This window comes from Chiloscyllium plagiosum, unplaced genomic scaffold, assembly GCF_037043375.1.
Source record: "Chiloscyllium plagiosum isolate Xiang-an unplaced genomic scaffold, Cpla_swu_hap1 HiC_scaffold_44, whole genome shotgun sequence".
NCBI lineage: Eukaryota > Metazoa > Chordata > Chondrichthyes > Orectolobiformes > Hemiscylliidae > Chiloscyllium > Chiloscyllium plagiosum.
This window is the reverse complement of record NW_028270182.1, coordinates 6,666,448-6,684,753: the sequence shown is the minus strand read 5'-3', so window position 1 is coordinate 6,684,753 and position 18,306 is coordinate 6,666,448. Positions and strand designations below refer to the sequence as shown.

The window sequence follows — 18,306 nt, the reverse complement described above, 5'->3', positions numbered from 1 at the left end:
GACTTTGTAACGGCCATAGCAGAAGTACTGTGTGCAGTTCCAGTCACTGCACTATGTGATTGCACTGGATGGGGTGCAGAGGAGGCTTACTCGGACGTTGCCCTGGGATGGAGCGTTTCAGTGATGAAGAGAGGCTGGATAAGTTTGCTTTGGAGCAGAGAAGGTTGTCGGGCGGGGGGGGGGGAACACGTCATAAAATTCCTATAGTGTGATAGCAAGTCAGTCCCACCCCCACCACACCCCATCCCATCCCACCCCCGAAGAGCAGCCCTTCCAGACCTAACGCCCTACCCTATTCCTATAACCCTGCATCCTCCATGGCTAACCCACCTACACATCCCTGGATACTAATGGGGTAACTTACTATGGCCAATCCACCCTAATCTACACATTTTTGGATCGCGGGAGGAAACATGAGCACCCAGACGAAACTCATGCAGACACGAGGAGAATATGCAGACTCTACACAGGCAGTCACCCAATGATGGAATCAAACCCTGGTCCCTGTGCTAACCACTGAGTCATCATGCCGCCCTAATAGAGGTTTGTAAAATTTTGAGGGGCATGGACAGTGTGGAAATAAAGTTGCTACTCCCCTGAACTGAAGAGTCAATAACAAGGGCAGGCATAATCTTAAAGTGAAAGGTGGGAGGGTTAGAGGGGATCTGAGGAAAAGCTTTTTCACCCAGAGGGTGTTAGGTGTCTGGAATGCGCCTCCAGGGGACAAGATGAGATGGGAAACCTCAATCTTTAAAAAGCAGTTAGATGAGCACTTGGTGCGTCATAACATTCAAGGCTGTGGGCCTATTGGGGAAAAGTGGGACTAGTGAAGTTGGTTGTGTATTTTTGGCAGTAGACTTGACTGGTTGAAGGGCCTCTTCCACAATGTATATTTCCCTCGATTGATTCGATAGATCATGGGAGTCAACATCCCAGGTCAGAGTACCTCATCCAGGCGGATAATCCCCATTTCAGTCCTGAAGGGGGCTGGATAGGGATGGGTGGGTTCAACACTGTCTTGCATTCAGACGTTAAACCAACCAAAGTGCCTTCCTCTGCTGTTCTGGGCAAATGTGAAGAATTCCAGTGCTCTTTGGAGCATCCCACCTCGACATTCTGGTCAATTGCCATCCCACAACCTGTGACAACTGTGTGCTGCCGCTCGTGGAATCTTGCTCTGCACAAATCGATGACAGCAGCGACAGCTCTTTGTAGAGTACAATGTCAGCTGGCAATCTCTTTGCAACATCCTGAGGTTTCAAAAGACCCTTGAGAAAAGCAAATGCTCCTTGTCTGCAGCATCCAGTGCCCCTGGCTACTATCTTCGTTCCCTTGTCATTCAGTTCAGCTTCTCTTCTCAAAGACCCACCAAGAGGGAATGTGCAATCATGGGCATAAACATTCACTAGCCAAAGAGTCTTGGAGAGTAAATTGCATCATTATCCACTCATAATTTGCCCCTCTCCTGGTGTTGAAAAGAATTTATTCACAAAGCAAACCCTCCAAGTCTAACTGACTGAACCATTTGCTGATTCAAGTCTGCCCACTCACCTCAGTAAGGCACTGGTGCAGTCACTCTCGAAAGAATCGTCATCTCGCTGGTCATCAATCCCCTTCGACATCAGGGAACTGGGGCTTACGTCTGTGTGGGTGGGAACAGAACAAAACCCGTCACCCCAGGCTTCACTTACAAACACAATTCCCCTTGGTATCTTCCCCCTTACTCACAGAATCATAGACCGATACAGTATGAATGCAAGCCATTCAGCCCATCGAGTCTACACTGATTCTCCAAAGAACATTCCACTCTATCCTTGTAACCCTTCATTCCCCATGGATAACCCCACTGTGGGAAAAAATCTGCCACCCTGCCAACCCATAATAGGAAAGCAAACTTGGCCAAACTATACCAAAAACATCCAGAATGCCTCAGTAGGGACCAAGCAGGCTGACAAGTGAAACCAGACAGCACTCGCAGACAAGGGAATACACTTCCCAACACCCACTAACAATGCCAGATCAACACAGCTGTCCCAAAGTCCCGAGGGCAGTCTCATAACTCGGCAATACCAAAGCCACACAAAGAATAGGTCAGACAGAGAGGCACCATCAACAGCATTGCTACCAGGACAAGACAATGGAAGCACCTTTCAGAAGAGACATTAGCACCTACCTGCGAAGAGGACTAGAATCTCCTGACCCATTGATACTGTCAGGGTGTCGCATTGTAATGAGAATCACAACATTCATCTGATAACCATTTTCCAATTACCATCATTGTAACTAGATTACTCCATATCTTTCCCCATTTCTAATTAATCTTATTCATAAGATAATAAAACCTGGCTTCTTCCTCAGCTTGAGGAAGAGAACCCTTGATCTACCTGCACAGACCGTCAGTTCTGTGTCAGCCCAGTCAATTTCTCTTTCAGCGATATCACTTGTAATAAACAGCTTGTCAATTTCACCCAATCTGATTTGTGTGGTCTCTGCTTTATTGGGGTAATTTCTCCAACACCCACCTAGCCTGCACATCCCTAGAGACTATGGGCAATTTCCCATGGCCAATCCACCGAACCAGCAGATCTCTGGACTGTGGGAGAAAACCCACGCAGACTGGGGAGAATGTGCAAACTCCACACAAGACAGTGTCCCAGGCACTGAGAGTCAGCAGTGCCAACCGCTAAGCCACTGTGCCGTCTGAATCAGGAACCATCACTGGCAAGGCTGAAGTTGGGGAGGATACTCCCCAAAGCCGAGAAGAGGGGATACTCCCAGTGCCAGTCTCAGCTGGTCCTAACACTTCTCATTCAACCTCACCACAGGGCATTGGTAAAATAACAGCCTGGTGATATTATCGTTAGACAATTGATCAAGAGAACCAGGTAATGTTCTGGGGAGTCGGGTCAGAATCTTGCCATGCCGGATGGTGGAATTTGAATTCAATATTAAAAATCTTGAATTAAGAGTCTAATGACCATGACCACAAATCTATTGCTGATAGTCAAAAAATCACATATGGCTCACTCATGTCCTTCCGGGATGGAAACTGCTGTCCTTACCCAATCTGGGCAACACACAATTCCAACCTCACAGCGGTTGAATCTCAACTGCCCACTGGGTAATTAGGGATGTGCACTGAGTGCTGGCCTAGCCTCCAGCACCCAATACCCTGAAAGAAAAAAAGAAATCTGGCTGCTGCACTGAGGAGCTCTCCAATTGGCCACTTCCCCACCCAACCGTGAGACCGATTATGGGATGATATGGGGTAGAAAAGTCAACACTGGCAAGTGCTGTGCTGTGGCATTAACCCTGGCCCCATCCTTCCTTTTAATTTTCAGCCCGAGAGGCATTGACACTGTACTCACTGCAGGTGAGCTCCTGGGAGAGTTTCAACATGTTCTGCAGGTGGGACCGGACTGACTCCATCTCCGAGATGTGCCTGGATCCACCCTGCAGAGGAAAAATGAACAGGGTGAGGATGGGGAAGTTAACTATGGCATCACCCCTGGAGAGGTTAAGACATTGGTTCTAGCTATCCTGAAGACACAAGTACAAGCCCCATTCACTGCAGTTCGGCAGCCAGAACGAAACTAAATCAAATTTGACAATAGAAGATGCAGAAGCAGGAACAATGGAAATATCATAAGGCCATTTGGCCCCACAGACTGCCAATCTAGATCATGGCTGACCTTCGACCTCAACATCATTTTCCCACACTAGATCCCTTTGATGTCTTTAATATCTAGCAATCTACCAGTCTCTGGTTTGAACATGGCTAGGCAGAATAGTGCCAAAAGCATGGGTCTGATTCCCAAACCAGTTGAGGTTACCATGAAGACATCCCCTCCCCAATACTCTTGACCCACTCCAATTTGCCTATCAGACCAACAGATCCACAACAGATGTCATATCACTTGCCCTTCACTTCTCCCGAGAACATCTTGACACCAAGAATAGCTACATAAGAATCCTACTCACTGACCACAGTTCAGCCTTCAATGCTATTACTCCCTCGAGACTGATTACTAAACTTTGTGATCTCGGTCTAAGCCCCACTCTCTGCAATTAGATTCTCAGTTTCCTGATCCATAGGACATAATCAGTGAAGATTGGGGACAATATTTCATCATCACTAACACTGGAGCCCCCCAGGGGTGCGTACTCAGCCCCCTACTGTACTCACTGTATACCCATGACTGCGTCGCCAAATATCAGACTAATGCCATTTACAAGTTCGCTGATGACACCACTATAGTCGGTCAAATCTCAGATGGTGATGAAACAGACTACAGCCGGGAGGTGGAAGACCTGGAAAAATGATGCTCTGAGAACAACCTAACTCTCAATGCCAACAAAACCAAGGAACTCATTATTGACTTTTGGCAGGATGTTACTCATGCCCCCCTACACATTAACAGCACAAAGGTTGAACGAGTGGGGAGTGTCAAGCTCTGGAAGTGGTCCTCCACAACAAGCTTTCTTAGACTCTTCATGTGGACGCACTGGTTACAAAGGCCCAACAATGGCTCTTCTTCCTCAGACAGCTGAGAAAATTTGGCATGATGCCAAATACCCCTGCCAACTTTTATAGGTGAACCATTGAGAGCATTCTGTCTGGATGCATCACTACTTGGCATGGCAACTGTACCATTCAAGATCGGAGACGGTTACAGAGAGTGGTGAACTCGGCCCGGACAACCACAAAGGCCAACCTCCCATCTATAGAATCCATCTACCAGGCCCCGCTGTCAAGGAAAAGTCACCAGCATTCTCAAAGATCCATCCCACCCTGGCAAGGTTTTTCTACAACCTCTACCATCGGGGAGAAGGTACAGAAGCCTGAAGGTACACGCACCAGCCGGTTTCGTAACAGTTTCTAATGTTGTTAGAATACTGAATGGACTCACAAACTCTTAATATTTGCTTGTACCTGTGTTTTGTTTTTGCCGCTGTTTACCTATTATTTATTATCTATGCTGCTTAACTCTATGATCTGCCTGTATTGCTCACAAGACAGAGCTTTTCACAGTGTCTCAGTACACATGACAATCAATTCAATCTCACCTGAGACGTGGTGACCCTAGGTAAACCACTGATCATCTCTTGCTAATGGCAGACAGTCATATGGTCTGGTGATAATCTCCTCAGCCCCCTAGGGTAGAGAACTTCAGCAATTCACAGCTCTCCGTCTGAAGACATTTCTCCACATCTCAGTCCCAAAGGGCCTGCTCCCTATTCTGAGACTGTGTCCCCCTGGTTCTATGCATTCCACCCTACCCTGGGCAGGAACTACAACAAACTTTGTTTGAACTGGCACCTTATGAACCAGCACTCTTGATAAACCTCCAAATTACTTAACTAAAAAAAAACTGTATGCACGATCCGCAAGTAGTCAGTTGAGGGTGGGAGTGAGAAAATTCTCGGCCAATAAGTTTGACTTAAGGCAAAGTTGCATTCTCATTAAGTGATCTATGCTGTAAATAAAGTATAACAGTGATGTATATACCCCCTGCATCACGTTGTTATTACTTAGTGAATGTTTTTACGTTGATTATACGGACCTTTTGATCAACCAGAACATTTGATGAACCAGCATGAAAAAAAGGGGTGGCACGGTGGCTCAGTGGTTAGCACTGCTGCCTCACAGCACCAGGGACCCTGGTTCGATTCCACCCTTGGGTGACTGTCTGTGTGGAGTTTGCACATTCTCCCCGTGTCTGCATGGGTTTCCTCCGGGTGCTCTGGTTTCCTCCCACAGTCCAAAGATTAGGTTAGGTGAACTGGCGATAGTGTCCAGGGATGTGTAGGCTAGATGCATTAGTCAGGGGTAAATATAGGGTAGGGGAATGGGTCGGGGTGGGTTATTCTTCGGAGAGTCAGCGTGGACTTGTTGGGCCGAAGGGCCTGTGTCCACACTGTAGGGATTCAAGTTCTAGCATACTCCTGGTCCCATAGGTAATGGTTAATAAAAACAATTTACAGTAGTACCCTTCCTGTTGAATCCTGCAAGAAATCTGTATACTCCCATGGGTTCACCCCTCATTCTTCTACACTCTAGCGAGTATAGGCTCAGTCTCCTCAATTTCTCCTCATAGGACAGTGCACTGCTCCAGGAATCAGCAAAGACTGAGCATGTAAATGTCGGCACTGTCAACAAAACTCGCTGATTGTTCCACTGAGGGAAGGACAAATGCTGCTTAACTTGATATGGACCGATAAATCCAACCCAGCAAGAAGGTGATTCTTAACCAGCCGTGGAGTTGCTAAGGACGGGATACCCTGTACGGACAACAAACAGCAGTCCTGGCAGCAAACTGCTACATACACCGTGCCCACCTAAACAAGAAATCGTTTACGTAGTACTCTTGGCCAGTAATGGGAAAGGGGCTGAGATGCACCCCTCAGCATTTTGTTTATTCTCCTCCTTTCTTGCAAGCGCAGAGTCCAGATGCACAAATCAAAACCAGCCAGACTGAAGATGAAAATAAAAGATCTTTGGGTAGAGGTGTCCTGAATAGAAAAGCACAGAAACAGGCCACTCAGCCCAACTGCTCTCTGCTGGTTCATGTCAGCCCCTTCCTACACCACCTTATCTCATCCCAGTAACACTTTCATTTGGGATATACACACACAAATACAGGTTTGGTATTCACCTCAACATCCCCCCACTACAGTATCTGGAGTGAGCGATGGTACAGGTGGCTGTGCTATAACACGCATTTCGTTAACGCGAATTTGCTGTAATGTGATTGACAAATTTGGGACACTGTTTCTAAAGTGCGAACTTTTAAAACGTGTGTTGGCCGTACATCACCAGCACTTTAAGTGTCATGTCTAAAACGCAGATTTACCTTTGTCCCGTCGCTACTTTCTGCCCTTTTGGAGAGTCGCTGGACCGCTTGCATGGCTGGTTCTTCTAGACCAGGGGGTACCATCGGCCCAGGGGCCTTGTCGGAAAACTGGACAGACTTGGGTCGGTGGGAGGTGGTGGTTTCGTGGGTTCCCGGCCCTGCCACCTCATGCAGGTGGCCCAGCCCGGTCTGGCTGCTGGCAGTCAGCCTGAGCACAGGGTCAGGCTGCCAGGGAGGTCCTGAGCGCGCCAAATCAGTCCCACCTCCCCGCTGCAATGTCTCTCTGGAGCGAGAGGTGGGGGCACCTACGGAGGAGGAGGAAGGGGGAGAAGACGAGTGGGCAGCTCCCAGCGAGGAGTGCAGCCTGGCCGTCATCTCTGAGGAGGTGGTGGTGGCGACGAAGCTGGCATGGGGGCTGCTGGGCAGGGAGCGGGCCGCGACGGAGGCAGCGGAGAGTCCAATTCGGGACTCGTCGGCGGCCGAGGTGAGGCGCGGGCTGGGTGGGGCAGAGCTGGGGGCGGACGGTGGCAGGAACTCCACGTCGCTCATCAGATCCTCGGTTCGAATCGGGGAGTCCATTCGGCGGCGCTGCCCTCTCGGAACCAGGCGGGAATCCATCTGCATCGTACAGCAGCATCAGGATCCCAACCTGTGGCCAGAAACAGATTCCAACAATGACCGCGCACATTGAAGTTAAAAAAACTAATCTCTGCACACCAAGAGAACTCAAAGTCACTCAATATCAGCAACCACTCTTCCCTCCCATCCCCCCCTCCTGTCTCCACAACACCAGCATTCACCCCTCACCACCATCCTCCCCTTAACTCCTCCTGTTTGCCTATGAGCTTCCTCAATTTCCCCCTCTATCACCTTCACCCTTCCCTCCACATCCTTGTCGCTCTATTACAAATATTTCTCCTTTTTCCCCTAGTAATGCTCCACTCCCTTTTAAATACACACTGTGACTCGCCCCTACCTTTCACCCCATGTCACCATGCACCCTTCAAATTCTGCACCCCCTTTCCCTGACTCCCACCACCTTCCTCCTTGTTTTCCAAGCTTAGTTTGCTCTCCAGACCCCTCTCACCATATTCCCTCCTCCTTCCCATGCCCCCATATCACCTTCCATCTTTCCTCATTGTGTCATGCCAATAACCTCCCGAAACACACGCTCCGACCACCCCATCCCCGTTCCCTTCCTCCTTCCACCTCTCCCTCCTGGCACAGCTCCTTCTCTCCCCTCCTCAGACCTCACCCATTCCCCTCAACTCACCTCTCCCCTTCATCCTCCCTTCACACTTCACCCCACAACCCCTCCGCCCTCTCACTCTACGCCTTCCTCTGTAACCCTTTCCCCATTCATCCTTTCCTCCCTCATCATCATCCTCCCTTGGCTTTTATCTCTGTCCTTATCTCTTCTCCCTCCTTCCCCGACCCCTACACCCAACCCCCTCTCCCTACCCCTACCCCCCCTACCCCCTCCTCTCCCCTACCCTCCCCCACCCCTCCTCTCCCCTACCCTCCCCCACCCCACCTCTCCCCTACCCTCCCCCACCCCACCTCTCCCCTACCCTCCCCCACCCCACCTCTCCCCTACCCCACCTCTCCCCCACCTCTCCCCTACCCCCTCTCCCCCCCCACCTCTCCCCTACCCCCTCTCCCCTACCCCCTCTCCCCTCTCCCCCACCTCTCCCCTACCCCACCTCTCCCCTACCCCACCTCTCCCCTACCCCCTCTCCCCTACCCCCTCTCCCCTCTCCCCCACCTCTCCCCTACCCCCTCTCCCACCTCTCCCCCACCTCTCCCCTACCCCCTCTCCCACCTCTCCCCCACCCCCTCTCCCACCTCTCCCCCACCTCTCCCCTACCCCCTCTCCCACCTCTCCCCCACCTCTCCCCCACCCCCCTACCCCCACCTCTCCCCTACCCCCACCTCTCCCCTACCCCCCTACCCCCACCTCTCCCCTACCCCCCTACCCCCACCTCTCCCCTACCCCCCTACCCCCACCTCTCCCCTACCCCCACCTCTCCCCTACCCCCACCTCTCCCCCACCTCACCCCCACCTCTCCCCTACCCCCACCTCTCCCCCACCCCCCTACCCCCACCTCTCCCCTACCCCCACCTCTCCCCCACCCCCCTACCCCCACCTCTCCCCCACCCCCCTACCCCCACCTCTCCCCCACCTCTCCCCCACCCCCACCTCTCCCCCACCTCTCCCCTACCCCCACCTCTCCCCCACCCCCACCTCTCCCCTACCCCCACCTCTCCCCCACCCCCCTACCCCCACCTCTCCCCTACCCCCACCTCTCCCCCACCCCCCTACCCCCACCTCTCCCCCACCCCCCTACCCCCACCTCTCCCCTACCCCCCTACCCCCACCTCTCCCCTACCCCCCTACCCCCACCTCTCCCCTACCCCCACCTCTCCCCCACCTCACCCCCACCTCTCCCCTACCCCCACCTCTCCCCCACCCCCCTACCCCCACCTCTCCCCCACCCCCCTACCCCCACCTCTCCCCTACCCCCACCTCTCCCCCACCTCTCCCCTACCCCCACCTCTCCCCCACCTCACCCCCACCTCTCCCCTACCCCCACCTCTCCCCCACCCCCCTACCCCCACCTCTCCCCCACCTCTCCCCTACCCCCACCTCTCCCCCACCCCCCTACCCCCACCTCTCCCCTACCCCCCTACCCCCACCTCTCCCCTACCCCCACCTCTCCCCTACCCCCACCTCTCCCCCACCCCCCTACCCCCACCTCTCCCCTACCCCCACCTCTCCCCCACCCCCCTACCCCCACCTCTCCCCTACCCCCACCTCTCCCCTACCCCCCTACCCCCACCTCTCCCCTACCCCCACCTCTCCCCCACCCCCCTACCCCCACCTCTCCCCTACCCCCCTACCCCCACCTCTCCCCTACCCCCCTACCCCCACCTCTCCCCTACCCCCACCTCTCCCCCACCCCCCTACCCCCACCTCTCCCCTACCCCCACCTCTCCCCTACCCCCCTACCCCCACCTCTCCCCTACCCCCACCTCTCCCCTACCCCCCTACCCCATCTCTCTCCCCTACCCCCCCTCCCCTCTCTCTCCCCTCCCCCCTCTCTCCCCTACCCCCCTCCCCTCTCTCTCCCCTACCCCCCTCCCCTCCTCTCCCCTCTCCCCTACCCCCTACCCCCTACCTCTCCTGTCTCCGTGTGTGAGCCCCCTCGGGGTTTCCCAGGGGGAGGGGGAGGGGGAGGGGGCGGGGACGCCTCGGCCTTCCCGCGTTCCCAACCGCCATAGCAACCGCGCGCCTGCTCGCCCGCCGGCACGTCATCAGCCCGGCGCCGCGCCCCGTCGGGAGGACCCCAACTGTCAAACCCGACTGCCATTGCCCGCGCAGCGCCTGACTCCCCGCCTTCCCCCATCCAACGCACCAAGTAAAATACATAAACAAACCCCCGCAGCTTCAAACTGGATAAACCACTGTTTTTGAAAAAAAAAATCTGTCCTCCATTCACCCACCAAAGAGAGATTGCCAGTTATCTGTGTAGGTGTGAGGCATGAGGGAGGAGTGTTCGGGGCGGCAGGAATGACACGGAGCCCGGGAAACGGTGCGGTATTTCCCGCTTGCGGCGAAGGGGAGCCGGTTTGAAGGGAGTTATCCGACGCCGATTGGTTCGAATTTGTTGATTAAATTGCCGAGTGGCCGCGACGGGTCTTAAGGAAGGCCCACGGTCGGTGGGGCTGCCCAACGCGTTTGCCTGAGTGTCCAGGCGGAAGGAGGTAGGTGGCTGGGGTGGGCTGGGGGTGCAGAGCTGCTGCGCCTCCTCCTCCTCCTCCAAGCAGACAGGGGGCGCTCTGCTCGGCTTTGGGAGCTGTGGAAGTATCAAAGAGAGAGAGATAAAGAGGAAAGATATTGCATTTATATATAGACTGGCACGTCCCCGCTGCACCTCCTGGCCTCTGCGCTGACTCTATCGGAGAGTGCCTGCCCCGGGTGGGTGGCTCAAGCTGGCGGGGTAGACAAGCAGGTGGCTGGGAGAACACCGCGAGCCAGGCAGCATCAGGAGGTGGACAAGCCGACATTTCGGGTGTAACCCTTCTTCAGGACCGGGGGGTGGGGGTGGGGGTGAGGGGGAGGGGAGAAGCAGCAGGTAGAGGGCAAGTACAGAGGGACCTCGATTATCCGAATACCAATTATCCAAACATCGGATTATCAGAAGGCGATCTCAAGGTCCCAATAGAAACATTACATCAAAGATGTGTTTCCAACAGTGATTAAACAGGCGCTGTCTCCAAATGACTGTCCTCCCGCCCTCTCTCTCTTCCCTGGAGTTCGACAGAGGGGGATACCTTAAACCCTAACCCACCCCTCTCCCCCCTTCCCCAGACAGTCTGACCAACGTTGTTCTGTACAGGACAGAGGTAGAACCTGTCAAAAAGTTGTGTCTGTGGCTATGGCTGTGTGCGCGCGTGTCTGTGTTTGTGTGCGCGCTATTTGGAGACTTACCCGACAAAGGCAGCAGCAGTCTTGCTGTTGGTGTCCAGTCTGGAGAGGGACGGGGTGGGGGTGGCAGTGCTGTGGCGGTGTTGGGTGGGGGTGGTGTCAGGGGACGTAGGAACGTGTTGGACGGTTGGTTGGGGATGGGGGGTAGTGTTGGATGGGGTTATGGGGCAGAGGGACGGCGTTAAGGGCGGGGGGGGCTCACGCGGTGTTTGCTGCTGCAGTCTCCTGAACGGGGATCAGACTTTTAAAAACTCTGAGTCCCAGAGGAAAGGCATTTAATCGATTGACCGAATAATCAATTATCCGAATGAAATAGTGCCCACCCATCACGATCGGGTAATCGAGGTTCCCCTGTAGGGGGTACGACCTGGTTAATCTGTGGTAGGAATGGATCTGGCTGGGAGAGGTGGAAGGCGAGGGGAGGGGAGGGGCTGGGAAGGGAGTCGGAGGATGGAGAGGGAGGTTATTTGAAATTGGAAAACTCCAATGTTTAGTCCTCTGGGCTGTAGACTGCCCAGGCGGAAGATGAGGTATTGTTCCTCCAATTTTCAGTTTGGTTCGTTGTGGCAAAGGAGGAGGCCAAGGATGGTCATGTCAGAAAAGGGAGTGGGACGGGGAATTAAAATGGGTGGTGACAGGGAGGTCAGGTCAGCCCCTGCAGGTCTGGCTAAGATGTTTGGCGAACCCATTGCCTTAGTTTATGTTCAGTCTCCCTGATGTAGAGAACACCACATTGGGACCACAAGATACAGTAAACTAGGTTGGAGGAGAGACAGGTGAACATCCGTCTCACTTGGAAGGACTGTTTGGTGAGGTGAGGGGGGCGGTGGTATGCCAGCAGGTTTTGCATCTTTTCCAGTTGTAGGGGAAGGTACCTGGGGGTTCAGGAGGGGTTGGCAGGGAGAGTGGAGCAAACCAAGGATTGTCAAAGGGAACAGTCCTTGTGGAAGGCGGAGAGGGATGGGGAGGGGAAGATGCCCTGGGGATGGGATCTCCCTGACGGCCACACTGCCACTGTCAGCCTGGGCCCATGCTGTTACCATCGCGCCACCTCGGTTAGAGACAAAAAAAACCTGCAGATGCTGGAATCCAAGGTGGACAAGCAGGAAGTTGTAAAAACACAAAAGCCAGGCAGCATCAGGAGGTGGAGTAGTCAGTGTCCTGAAGAAGGGTTACACCCGCCCCTCCCACCTCCTTGTTTTCAGTCGTGGGATCTTTCATGCCCACCTGAGGAATCTCAGGCCTGTCTTGTCTCGCCTCATCTAAACAATGCTGGCACATCCTCAGCAGCAGCAGCTCCCTCAGCGGCAAGCCTCTGATGCAATGTTGACTCCCTCCACACCGAGCCACTGCCCACCCGCAGTACTGCGGTACCGACTTCTGTTTTCATACTCGAGTCACTAAAGTAGGGCTGGGCCCCAGCGTTTCCTGACTCCAGAGGGGAGAGTGGTCCCCTGCTGCTTTGAGAGAGATGATGTGGTGGTGCCGGTATTGGACAGGGGTGGACAAGGTCAGAAGTCACGTGACAACAGCTGTGACGTCACAAGCTTTCGGAGCACTGCTGTTACGTCAGGTGAGGTATTCGCATGACCAAGGAGCAGCGCTCCAACATCTTGTGATTTCATTTAAACCTATTGGACCATAACCTGGTGTCATGTGACTTCAAGTGAGCGAGAGAGAGAGATAGGAAGGAGGTGACAAGGTTGTGGGGAAGGGGAAGGGAGGTTGCTAAACCTAATGGAAATGATTCAGGAGAATCTCCAGTAGCAGTCGCAGAAGTCTCAGAACAAAGGGCTTCAATCACTAAAGAGAATGTAGTTTTAAACTAACTGTCTCTTCGGTCTGACGTTGCCCTTTGCCAGCTGTTGGTGTTATCATGTGCCTTCACACCCTCCTCATGTCTCGGCTTAAGAATTCCACTTGGGACTTCCTGCTGATCCCGAATTAATTTGCTCAGAAGTAACTTGCTAATTTACTGTCTAGAAGATGAGGTTTGCTCTGATTTATTTTTAATGGCAAGATAAAGAGCAAACTGGCAGAGAGAGTCCTTTTGTGTGGGACTGGGCAGAAACCAACCCCAGGACGGTTTGGGAGGAATACAAAGGATGAATCTGAAAGTGGATGTCAGGGAGGAGGTGCTGCGACAAGGCCATTGTTGGATAAAGTACCTTAAAAAAAATGGTTTGTTTCTGTCCCCTGACTCTCGTACTATGTTCCCGTCCAGATGACTGTCCACAATCTGTACATCTTCGACAGGAATGGCGTCTGCCTCCATTACAGCGAGTGGAACCGTAAGAAACATGCTGGAATTTCGAGGGACCAGGTGAGTGATCTGCCGAGGATTAGCTGCCCCATTGTCACGCTGATGCCAGTGGGACTGTGCTATATGCAGAATTGCTGCTGCCTTCCCATGTATACTTCAGGAGCTGTGTTGCTCCAGACTCGACTCTTCCAATGCATTCTGGCTGGTGTTCCATGTTCGACGCTCAGTAAGCTAGAGGTCACCCAAACCTCAGGTCTCACCTGGCAGCCAGCCCCATTTCCCAGGCTCACCCACCCTGCCCAAGCTCCCTACATCGTTGGTCAGGCAGCACCTTCCTTTGGGAATTCTCATCCTGATTTTCAAATTCACCCCCTCCCTATCTCTGTCAACTCCTCCAGCCCTGACACGCCTCCCTATGTCTGTAACCCCCTCCAGCCCCTACACCCCCTCCCTATCTCTGTAACCCCCTACACCCTTTTCCTATCTCTGTAAGCCCCAACAGCCCCTCCCTATCTCTGTAACCCCCTCCAGCCCCCACACCCCCTCCAGCCGCCTACTCCCCTCCCTATCTCTGTAACCTCCTCCAGCCCCGACATGCCTCCCTATCTCTGTAATCCCCTCCAGCCCTTACACCCACTCCCTATCTCTGTAACCCCCTACACCCCTTCCTATCTCTGTAACCCCCTCCGGCCCTTACACCCCCTCCCTATCTCTGTAACCCTCTCCAGCCGCCTACTCCCCTCCCTATCTCTGTAACCACCTCCTCCTGTTAGCTGTAACAGTCAAAAGCTGAAACATCTTATTTGTTACTTTACTGAGCTGCAGACGCTTAAAATTAGCTGTTATGCTGACACTGAAGATGCTCCGGGACTGGGTGAAGGCTATTTCCATCACTGACATCGATGCCCCAGGGCTTTCGAAAATGTTTCGTGGATTGGGGGCTTGAGCAATTAATGTTACTCTTCAAAGACCTCCAGTTGTGGATGGGGCATTAGAAAACAGCCCACAGGATTGGGAAGGTGAGTGAAATTAATGGAATGATGCACAGTGTGTGTTTCCTCTAGGAATACCAGCTGATGTACGGAATGCTGTTCTCTATCCGCTCGTTTGTCAACAAGATGTCTCCTGTCGATTTGTATCCTTTGCTGCTGAGTGTCTGAGCAAATCCACTGACCCCACCAATAGATAGACTTCACTGCACAGAATAAAGCTCCCTCTACACCATTCCCCCCCCATCAAACACACCCCAGAACAGGAGCAGCACAGGATTAGGTACAGAGTAAAGTTCCCTCCACACTGTGGGGCGGCACTGCTGCCTCACAGCGCCCAGGGACCTGGGTTCAATTCCCGCCTCGGGCAACTGTCTGTGCAGAGTTTGCACACTCTCCCCATGTCTGCGTGGGTTTCCTCCAGGTGCTCCGGTTTCCTCCCACAGTCCAAAGATGTGCAGGTTAGGGTGGATTGACCATGCTAAATTGCCCCATAGTGCATTAGTCAGGGATGATTGTAGGGCAATGGGTCTGGGTGGGTTGCTCTTTGGAGGGTCGGTGTGGACTTGTTTCCACACTGTAAGGAATCTAATCTAATCTAATCAACACTCGCAGGACAGATTTAGCACAGGGTTAGATACAGACTAAAGTCCCCTCTACACCGTCCTCCCCCATCAAACACTCCCCAGGACAGGGACAGCACGGGGTCGCATACAGGGTAAAGCTCCCTCTGCACTGTTCCCCTTCAAATACTCCCAGGACAGGGACAGAACAGGGTTAGATACAGAGTAAAGCTCCCACTACACTGTCCCCGTCAAGGAGAAGATGTTCTGTGCAGATGTGGTCATCCATTGGTGCAGTGAGTGCAGGGGAATGATGACCTTACCAGGGAGGGGGAGTGAAAGGGGCAGCAGGGACAACTCCGCCTCCTGTGGTTTCCTGCTCCCTCCTGTGCCTGGCATGGCCGGACAGATCCTCCGAGTGGGTCAGCAGTGACCGTGCCACCTCCGAGCCTGCCGATCCCAGGTTTGGGGAAAGCCCCCAGAGATTTGAGCCAGTTCCCTCAGCTGATACCCTGAGACGGTATCGAGGGACTGTTCCACTCCTGGGAAAGCTGCTTCCTTTCCCTAGACCCTGTTTCTGAGATGGGTCAGAAAGATCTGAAGGCACCCTGAGTTCACATCTACCCCTCGAGCAACACCTCAAAGAAATCCATCGCCCCGTTGCCCTTTGTGAGATCTTGCCGTTTGCCATGTTGCAGTGTTACTGCAGGTAACCAGGCGGGATGGCATGAAGTTATTAGCGATGCTACAGCAATGAAACCTCCTTAACCTCTTGGTGCAGTCGTGACGGCTTCCTGTCCTTTCAGACCAGTAAATACAAGCTGCATTATTACGAGACTGCGACAGGCATTAAAATCGTTATGAACACGGACCTTGGGGTTGGGAACATCCGAGATGTTCTCAGTCAGATCTACAGCACGGTGAGCTCTTCCACACCACTCCCCTCTCCGCCACTCTGCCCATCTGGGCAACCCCCATCCCATCGTTCCCAGTCAGATCTACAGCACGGTGAGCTCTTCCACACCGCTCCCCTCTCCGCCACTCTGCCCGTCCCATCGTTCCATCCCACCTTTCACCTCGAGCACTGCATGGAAGGGAACTGGAGTCCCACTCCAGGGCCACAAGCCCATCATCATACAGCATGAAAACGGACCCTTCGGCCCAACCAGTCCGTGCTGACCATTATCCCAAACTAAACTAGTCCCACCTGCCTGTTCCTGGCCCATATCCCTCCAAACCTTTCCTATTCATGGACTTATCCAAACGTCTTTTAAACGTTGTAACTGTCCCCACGTCCACCACTTAGGAAGGTCATTCCACACACGGACCACCCTCTGTGGAAAGAATTTGCCCCTCGTGTCCTTTTTCAAATATTTCTCCTCCCACAGTAAAAATATGCCCCAAGTCTTAAAATCCATCTGCCATTCTCATTATCTTGATTTTATAAACCTTATAAGATCAGTCTCCTCCACTTCAGTGAAAAACGTTTCAACCTCTCCCTATAACTGAAACTCTCCGTTGCCAGCAACATTCCTGGTAAATCTCTTCTGAACCCTCTCCAACGTAATAATATCCTTCCTATAACCAGACAAACCGAACTGGATGCAGTATCCCGGAAGAGGCCTCGCCAATGTCCTCTGGGCCTACGTTACCAGCAGCAGCACTGGAGGAATGCTGCCCTATTGAAGGTGCTGCCTTCCAGCTGAAACCTTGAACCAGGCCTCCCTCTAGTGGCTGCGGTAGGCCTCACAGCCTGACTTGTTATCATTGACAGGTTCCATTCATGGCATCCAGAATATTTTAGCCCTCAAGCCATGGTGTTTATTTTCTCCAGAAAAGCAGGTTATCTTGTCATTGCCTAGTGTTATTTGTGGGAACTTGCAGTGCATCATTTCCTATATAACATCAGTGACCACAGTTCAGAAAGATTACTTCATCAGCTGATGTGTGCTTTGAGATAGGCGGTGGAATATGGAATAACAGATACCCCGGGAGGGAGTTACAGACTGGAATCTAATCGTGGGGTTCAGGGTGGTTTATATACAGAATAACAGATACCCCGGGAGGGAGTTACAGACTGGAATCTAATCGAGGGGTTCAGGGTGGTTTATATACAGAATAACAGATACCCGGGAGGGAGTTACAGACTGGAATCTAATCGAGGGGTTCAGGGGGGTTTATATACAGAATAACAGATACCCCGGGAGGAAGTTACAGACTGGAAGCTAATCGAGGGGTTCAGGGGGGTTTATATACAGAATAACAGATACCCGGGAGGGAGTTACAGACTGGAATCTAATCGAGGGGTTCACGGGTGGTTTATATACAGAATAACTGATACCCGGGAGGGAGTTACAGACTGGAATCTAATTGAGGGGTTCGGGGGGTTTATATACAGAAAAACAGATACCCAGGAGGGAATTACAGACTGGAATCTAATTGAGGGGTTCAGGGAGGTTTATATACAGAATAACAGATACCCGGGAGTGAGTTACAGAATGGGATCTAATCGAAGGGTTCAGGGGTGGTTTATATACAGAATAACAGATACCCGGGAGTGAGTTACAGACTGGAATCTAATCTAGGGGTTCAGGGTGGTTTATATACAGAATAACAGATACCCCGGGAGGGAGTTACAGACTGGAATCTAATCTTTTCTTCTCTCTCCCAGATCTTTGTCGAGCTTGTGGTGAAGAACCCCCTGTGCAGTATGAACGAGCCCATTCAGAGCGAACTGTTCCGCACCAAACTGGACAGTTTTATCCGTGGCCTGCCATTCTTCTCAGCACGGGCAGGCTGATCGTTGGCTGATTCAAGCTCCCAATGGTTTGACGCTGCACAAATGATCATGAGAAACTGCATTGCTTCAGCACCCAGTTCCTGTGTGGAATTGGTGAGGTGCCCCCCTCTAACCCGTGCTGAATGTTTACCCCCTTTCTGATTCAGAGCTCTTTGTTTCTCTTCTGTTCCACTCCTTGCCCACCTTGCGTCCTCAGCTTCAATGCCATATTCCAGTTACTGTGACTACAGATGGTAGCAATGGGTGGAAGCAATTGGTGGTTCTGTATCATTTGGGGAATTCTTTTTTCAGAAGCCTCCTCCTGTTTAATTTATAAAATAAATCTGGCCTAAGGGGCAGTGCATCTGT

General features: G+C 52.7%; 2 protein-coding genes across 13 annotated transcripts in view; one reads left to right on the top strand and one right to left on the bottom strand.

The window, feature by feature from the left end:
- cntrob (centrobin, centrosomal BRCA2 interacting protein) overlaps nt 1–10,494 on the bottom strand; it is a 49,683-nt gene extending 39,189 nt beyond the window's left edge. For 11 of the 12 annotated variants that reach the window (XR_015754355.1, XR_015754356.1, XR_006310314.2 and 8 more), the window contains exons 1-4: nt 10,034–10,098; nt 6,855–7,503; nt 3,369–3,453; nt 1,552–1,642 (exon numbers count right to left, since the gene is read on the bottom strand). Coding sequence is in view for 7 of the 12 variants with exons in the window: in XM_043683476.2 (XP_043539411.2) it covers nt 1,552–1,642; nt 3,369–3,453; nt 6,855–7,478 (800 nt within the window). In the remaining 5 variants the exon portion in view is untranslated. Of the gene's footprint in view, nt 1–1,551; nt 1,643–3,368; nt 3,454–6,854; nt 7,504–10,033; nt 10,099–10,358 lie in introns of those variants that run through there. The other variant, XM_043683474.2, reaches the window with a different exon arrangement.
- Nucleotides 10,478–18,306, top strand: trappc1 (trafficking protein particle complex subunit 1). Its single transcript, XM_087982987.1, has 5 exons — nt 10,478–10,619; nt 13,568–13,666; nt 14,671–14,741; nt 15,940–16,078; nt 17,830–18,306. Exons 2-5 carry the CDS (start codon nt 13,568–13,570, stop codon nt 17,956–17,958), a joined length of 438 nt encoding a protein of 145 aa, XP_087839113.1. The 5' UTR covers nt 10,478–10,619; the 3' UTR covers nt 17,959–18,306.

What these genes read in the sequence shown, in the direction of transcription:
- trappc1 (XM_087982987.1), top strand. Translation starts at nt 13,568, where the DNA reads ATGACTGTCCACAATCTGTACATCTTCGACAGGAATGGCGTCTGCCTC. An exon ending in CTGGAATTTCGAGGGACCAG is followed by an intron (nt 13,667 to 14,670) that starts GTGAGTGATCTG and finishes TGTTTCCTCTAG; the next exon opens with GAATACCAGCTGATGTACGG. An exon ending in AAGATGTCTCCTGTCGATTT is followed by an intron (nt 14,742 to 15,939) that starts GTATCCTTTGCT and finishes CTCTTGGTGCAG; the next exon opens with TCGTGACGGCTTCCTGTCCT.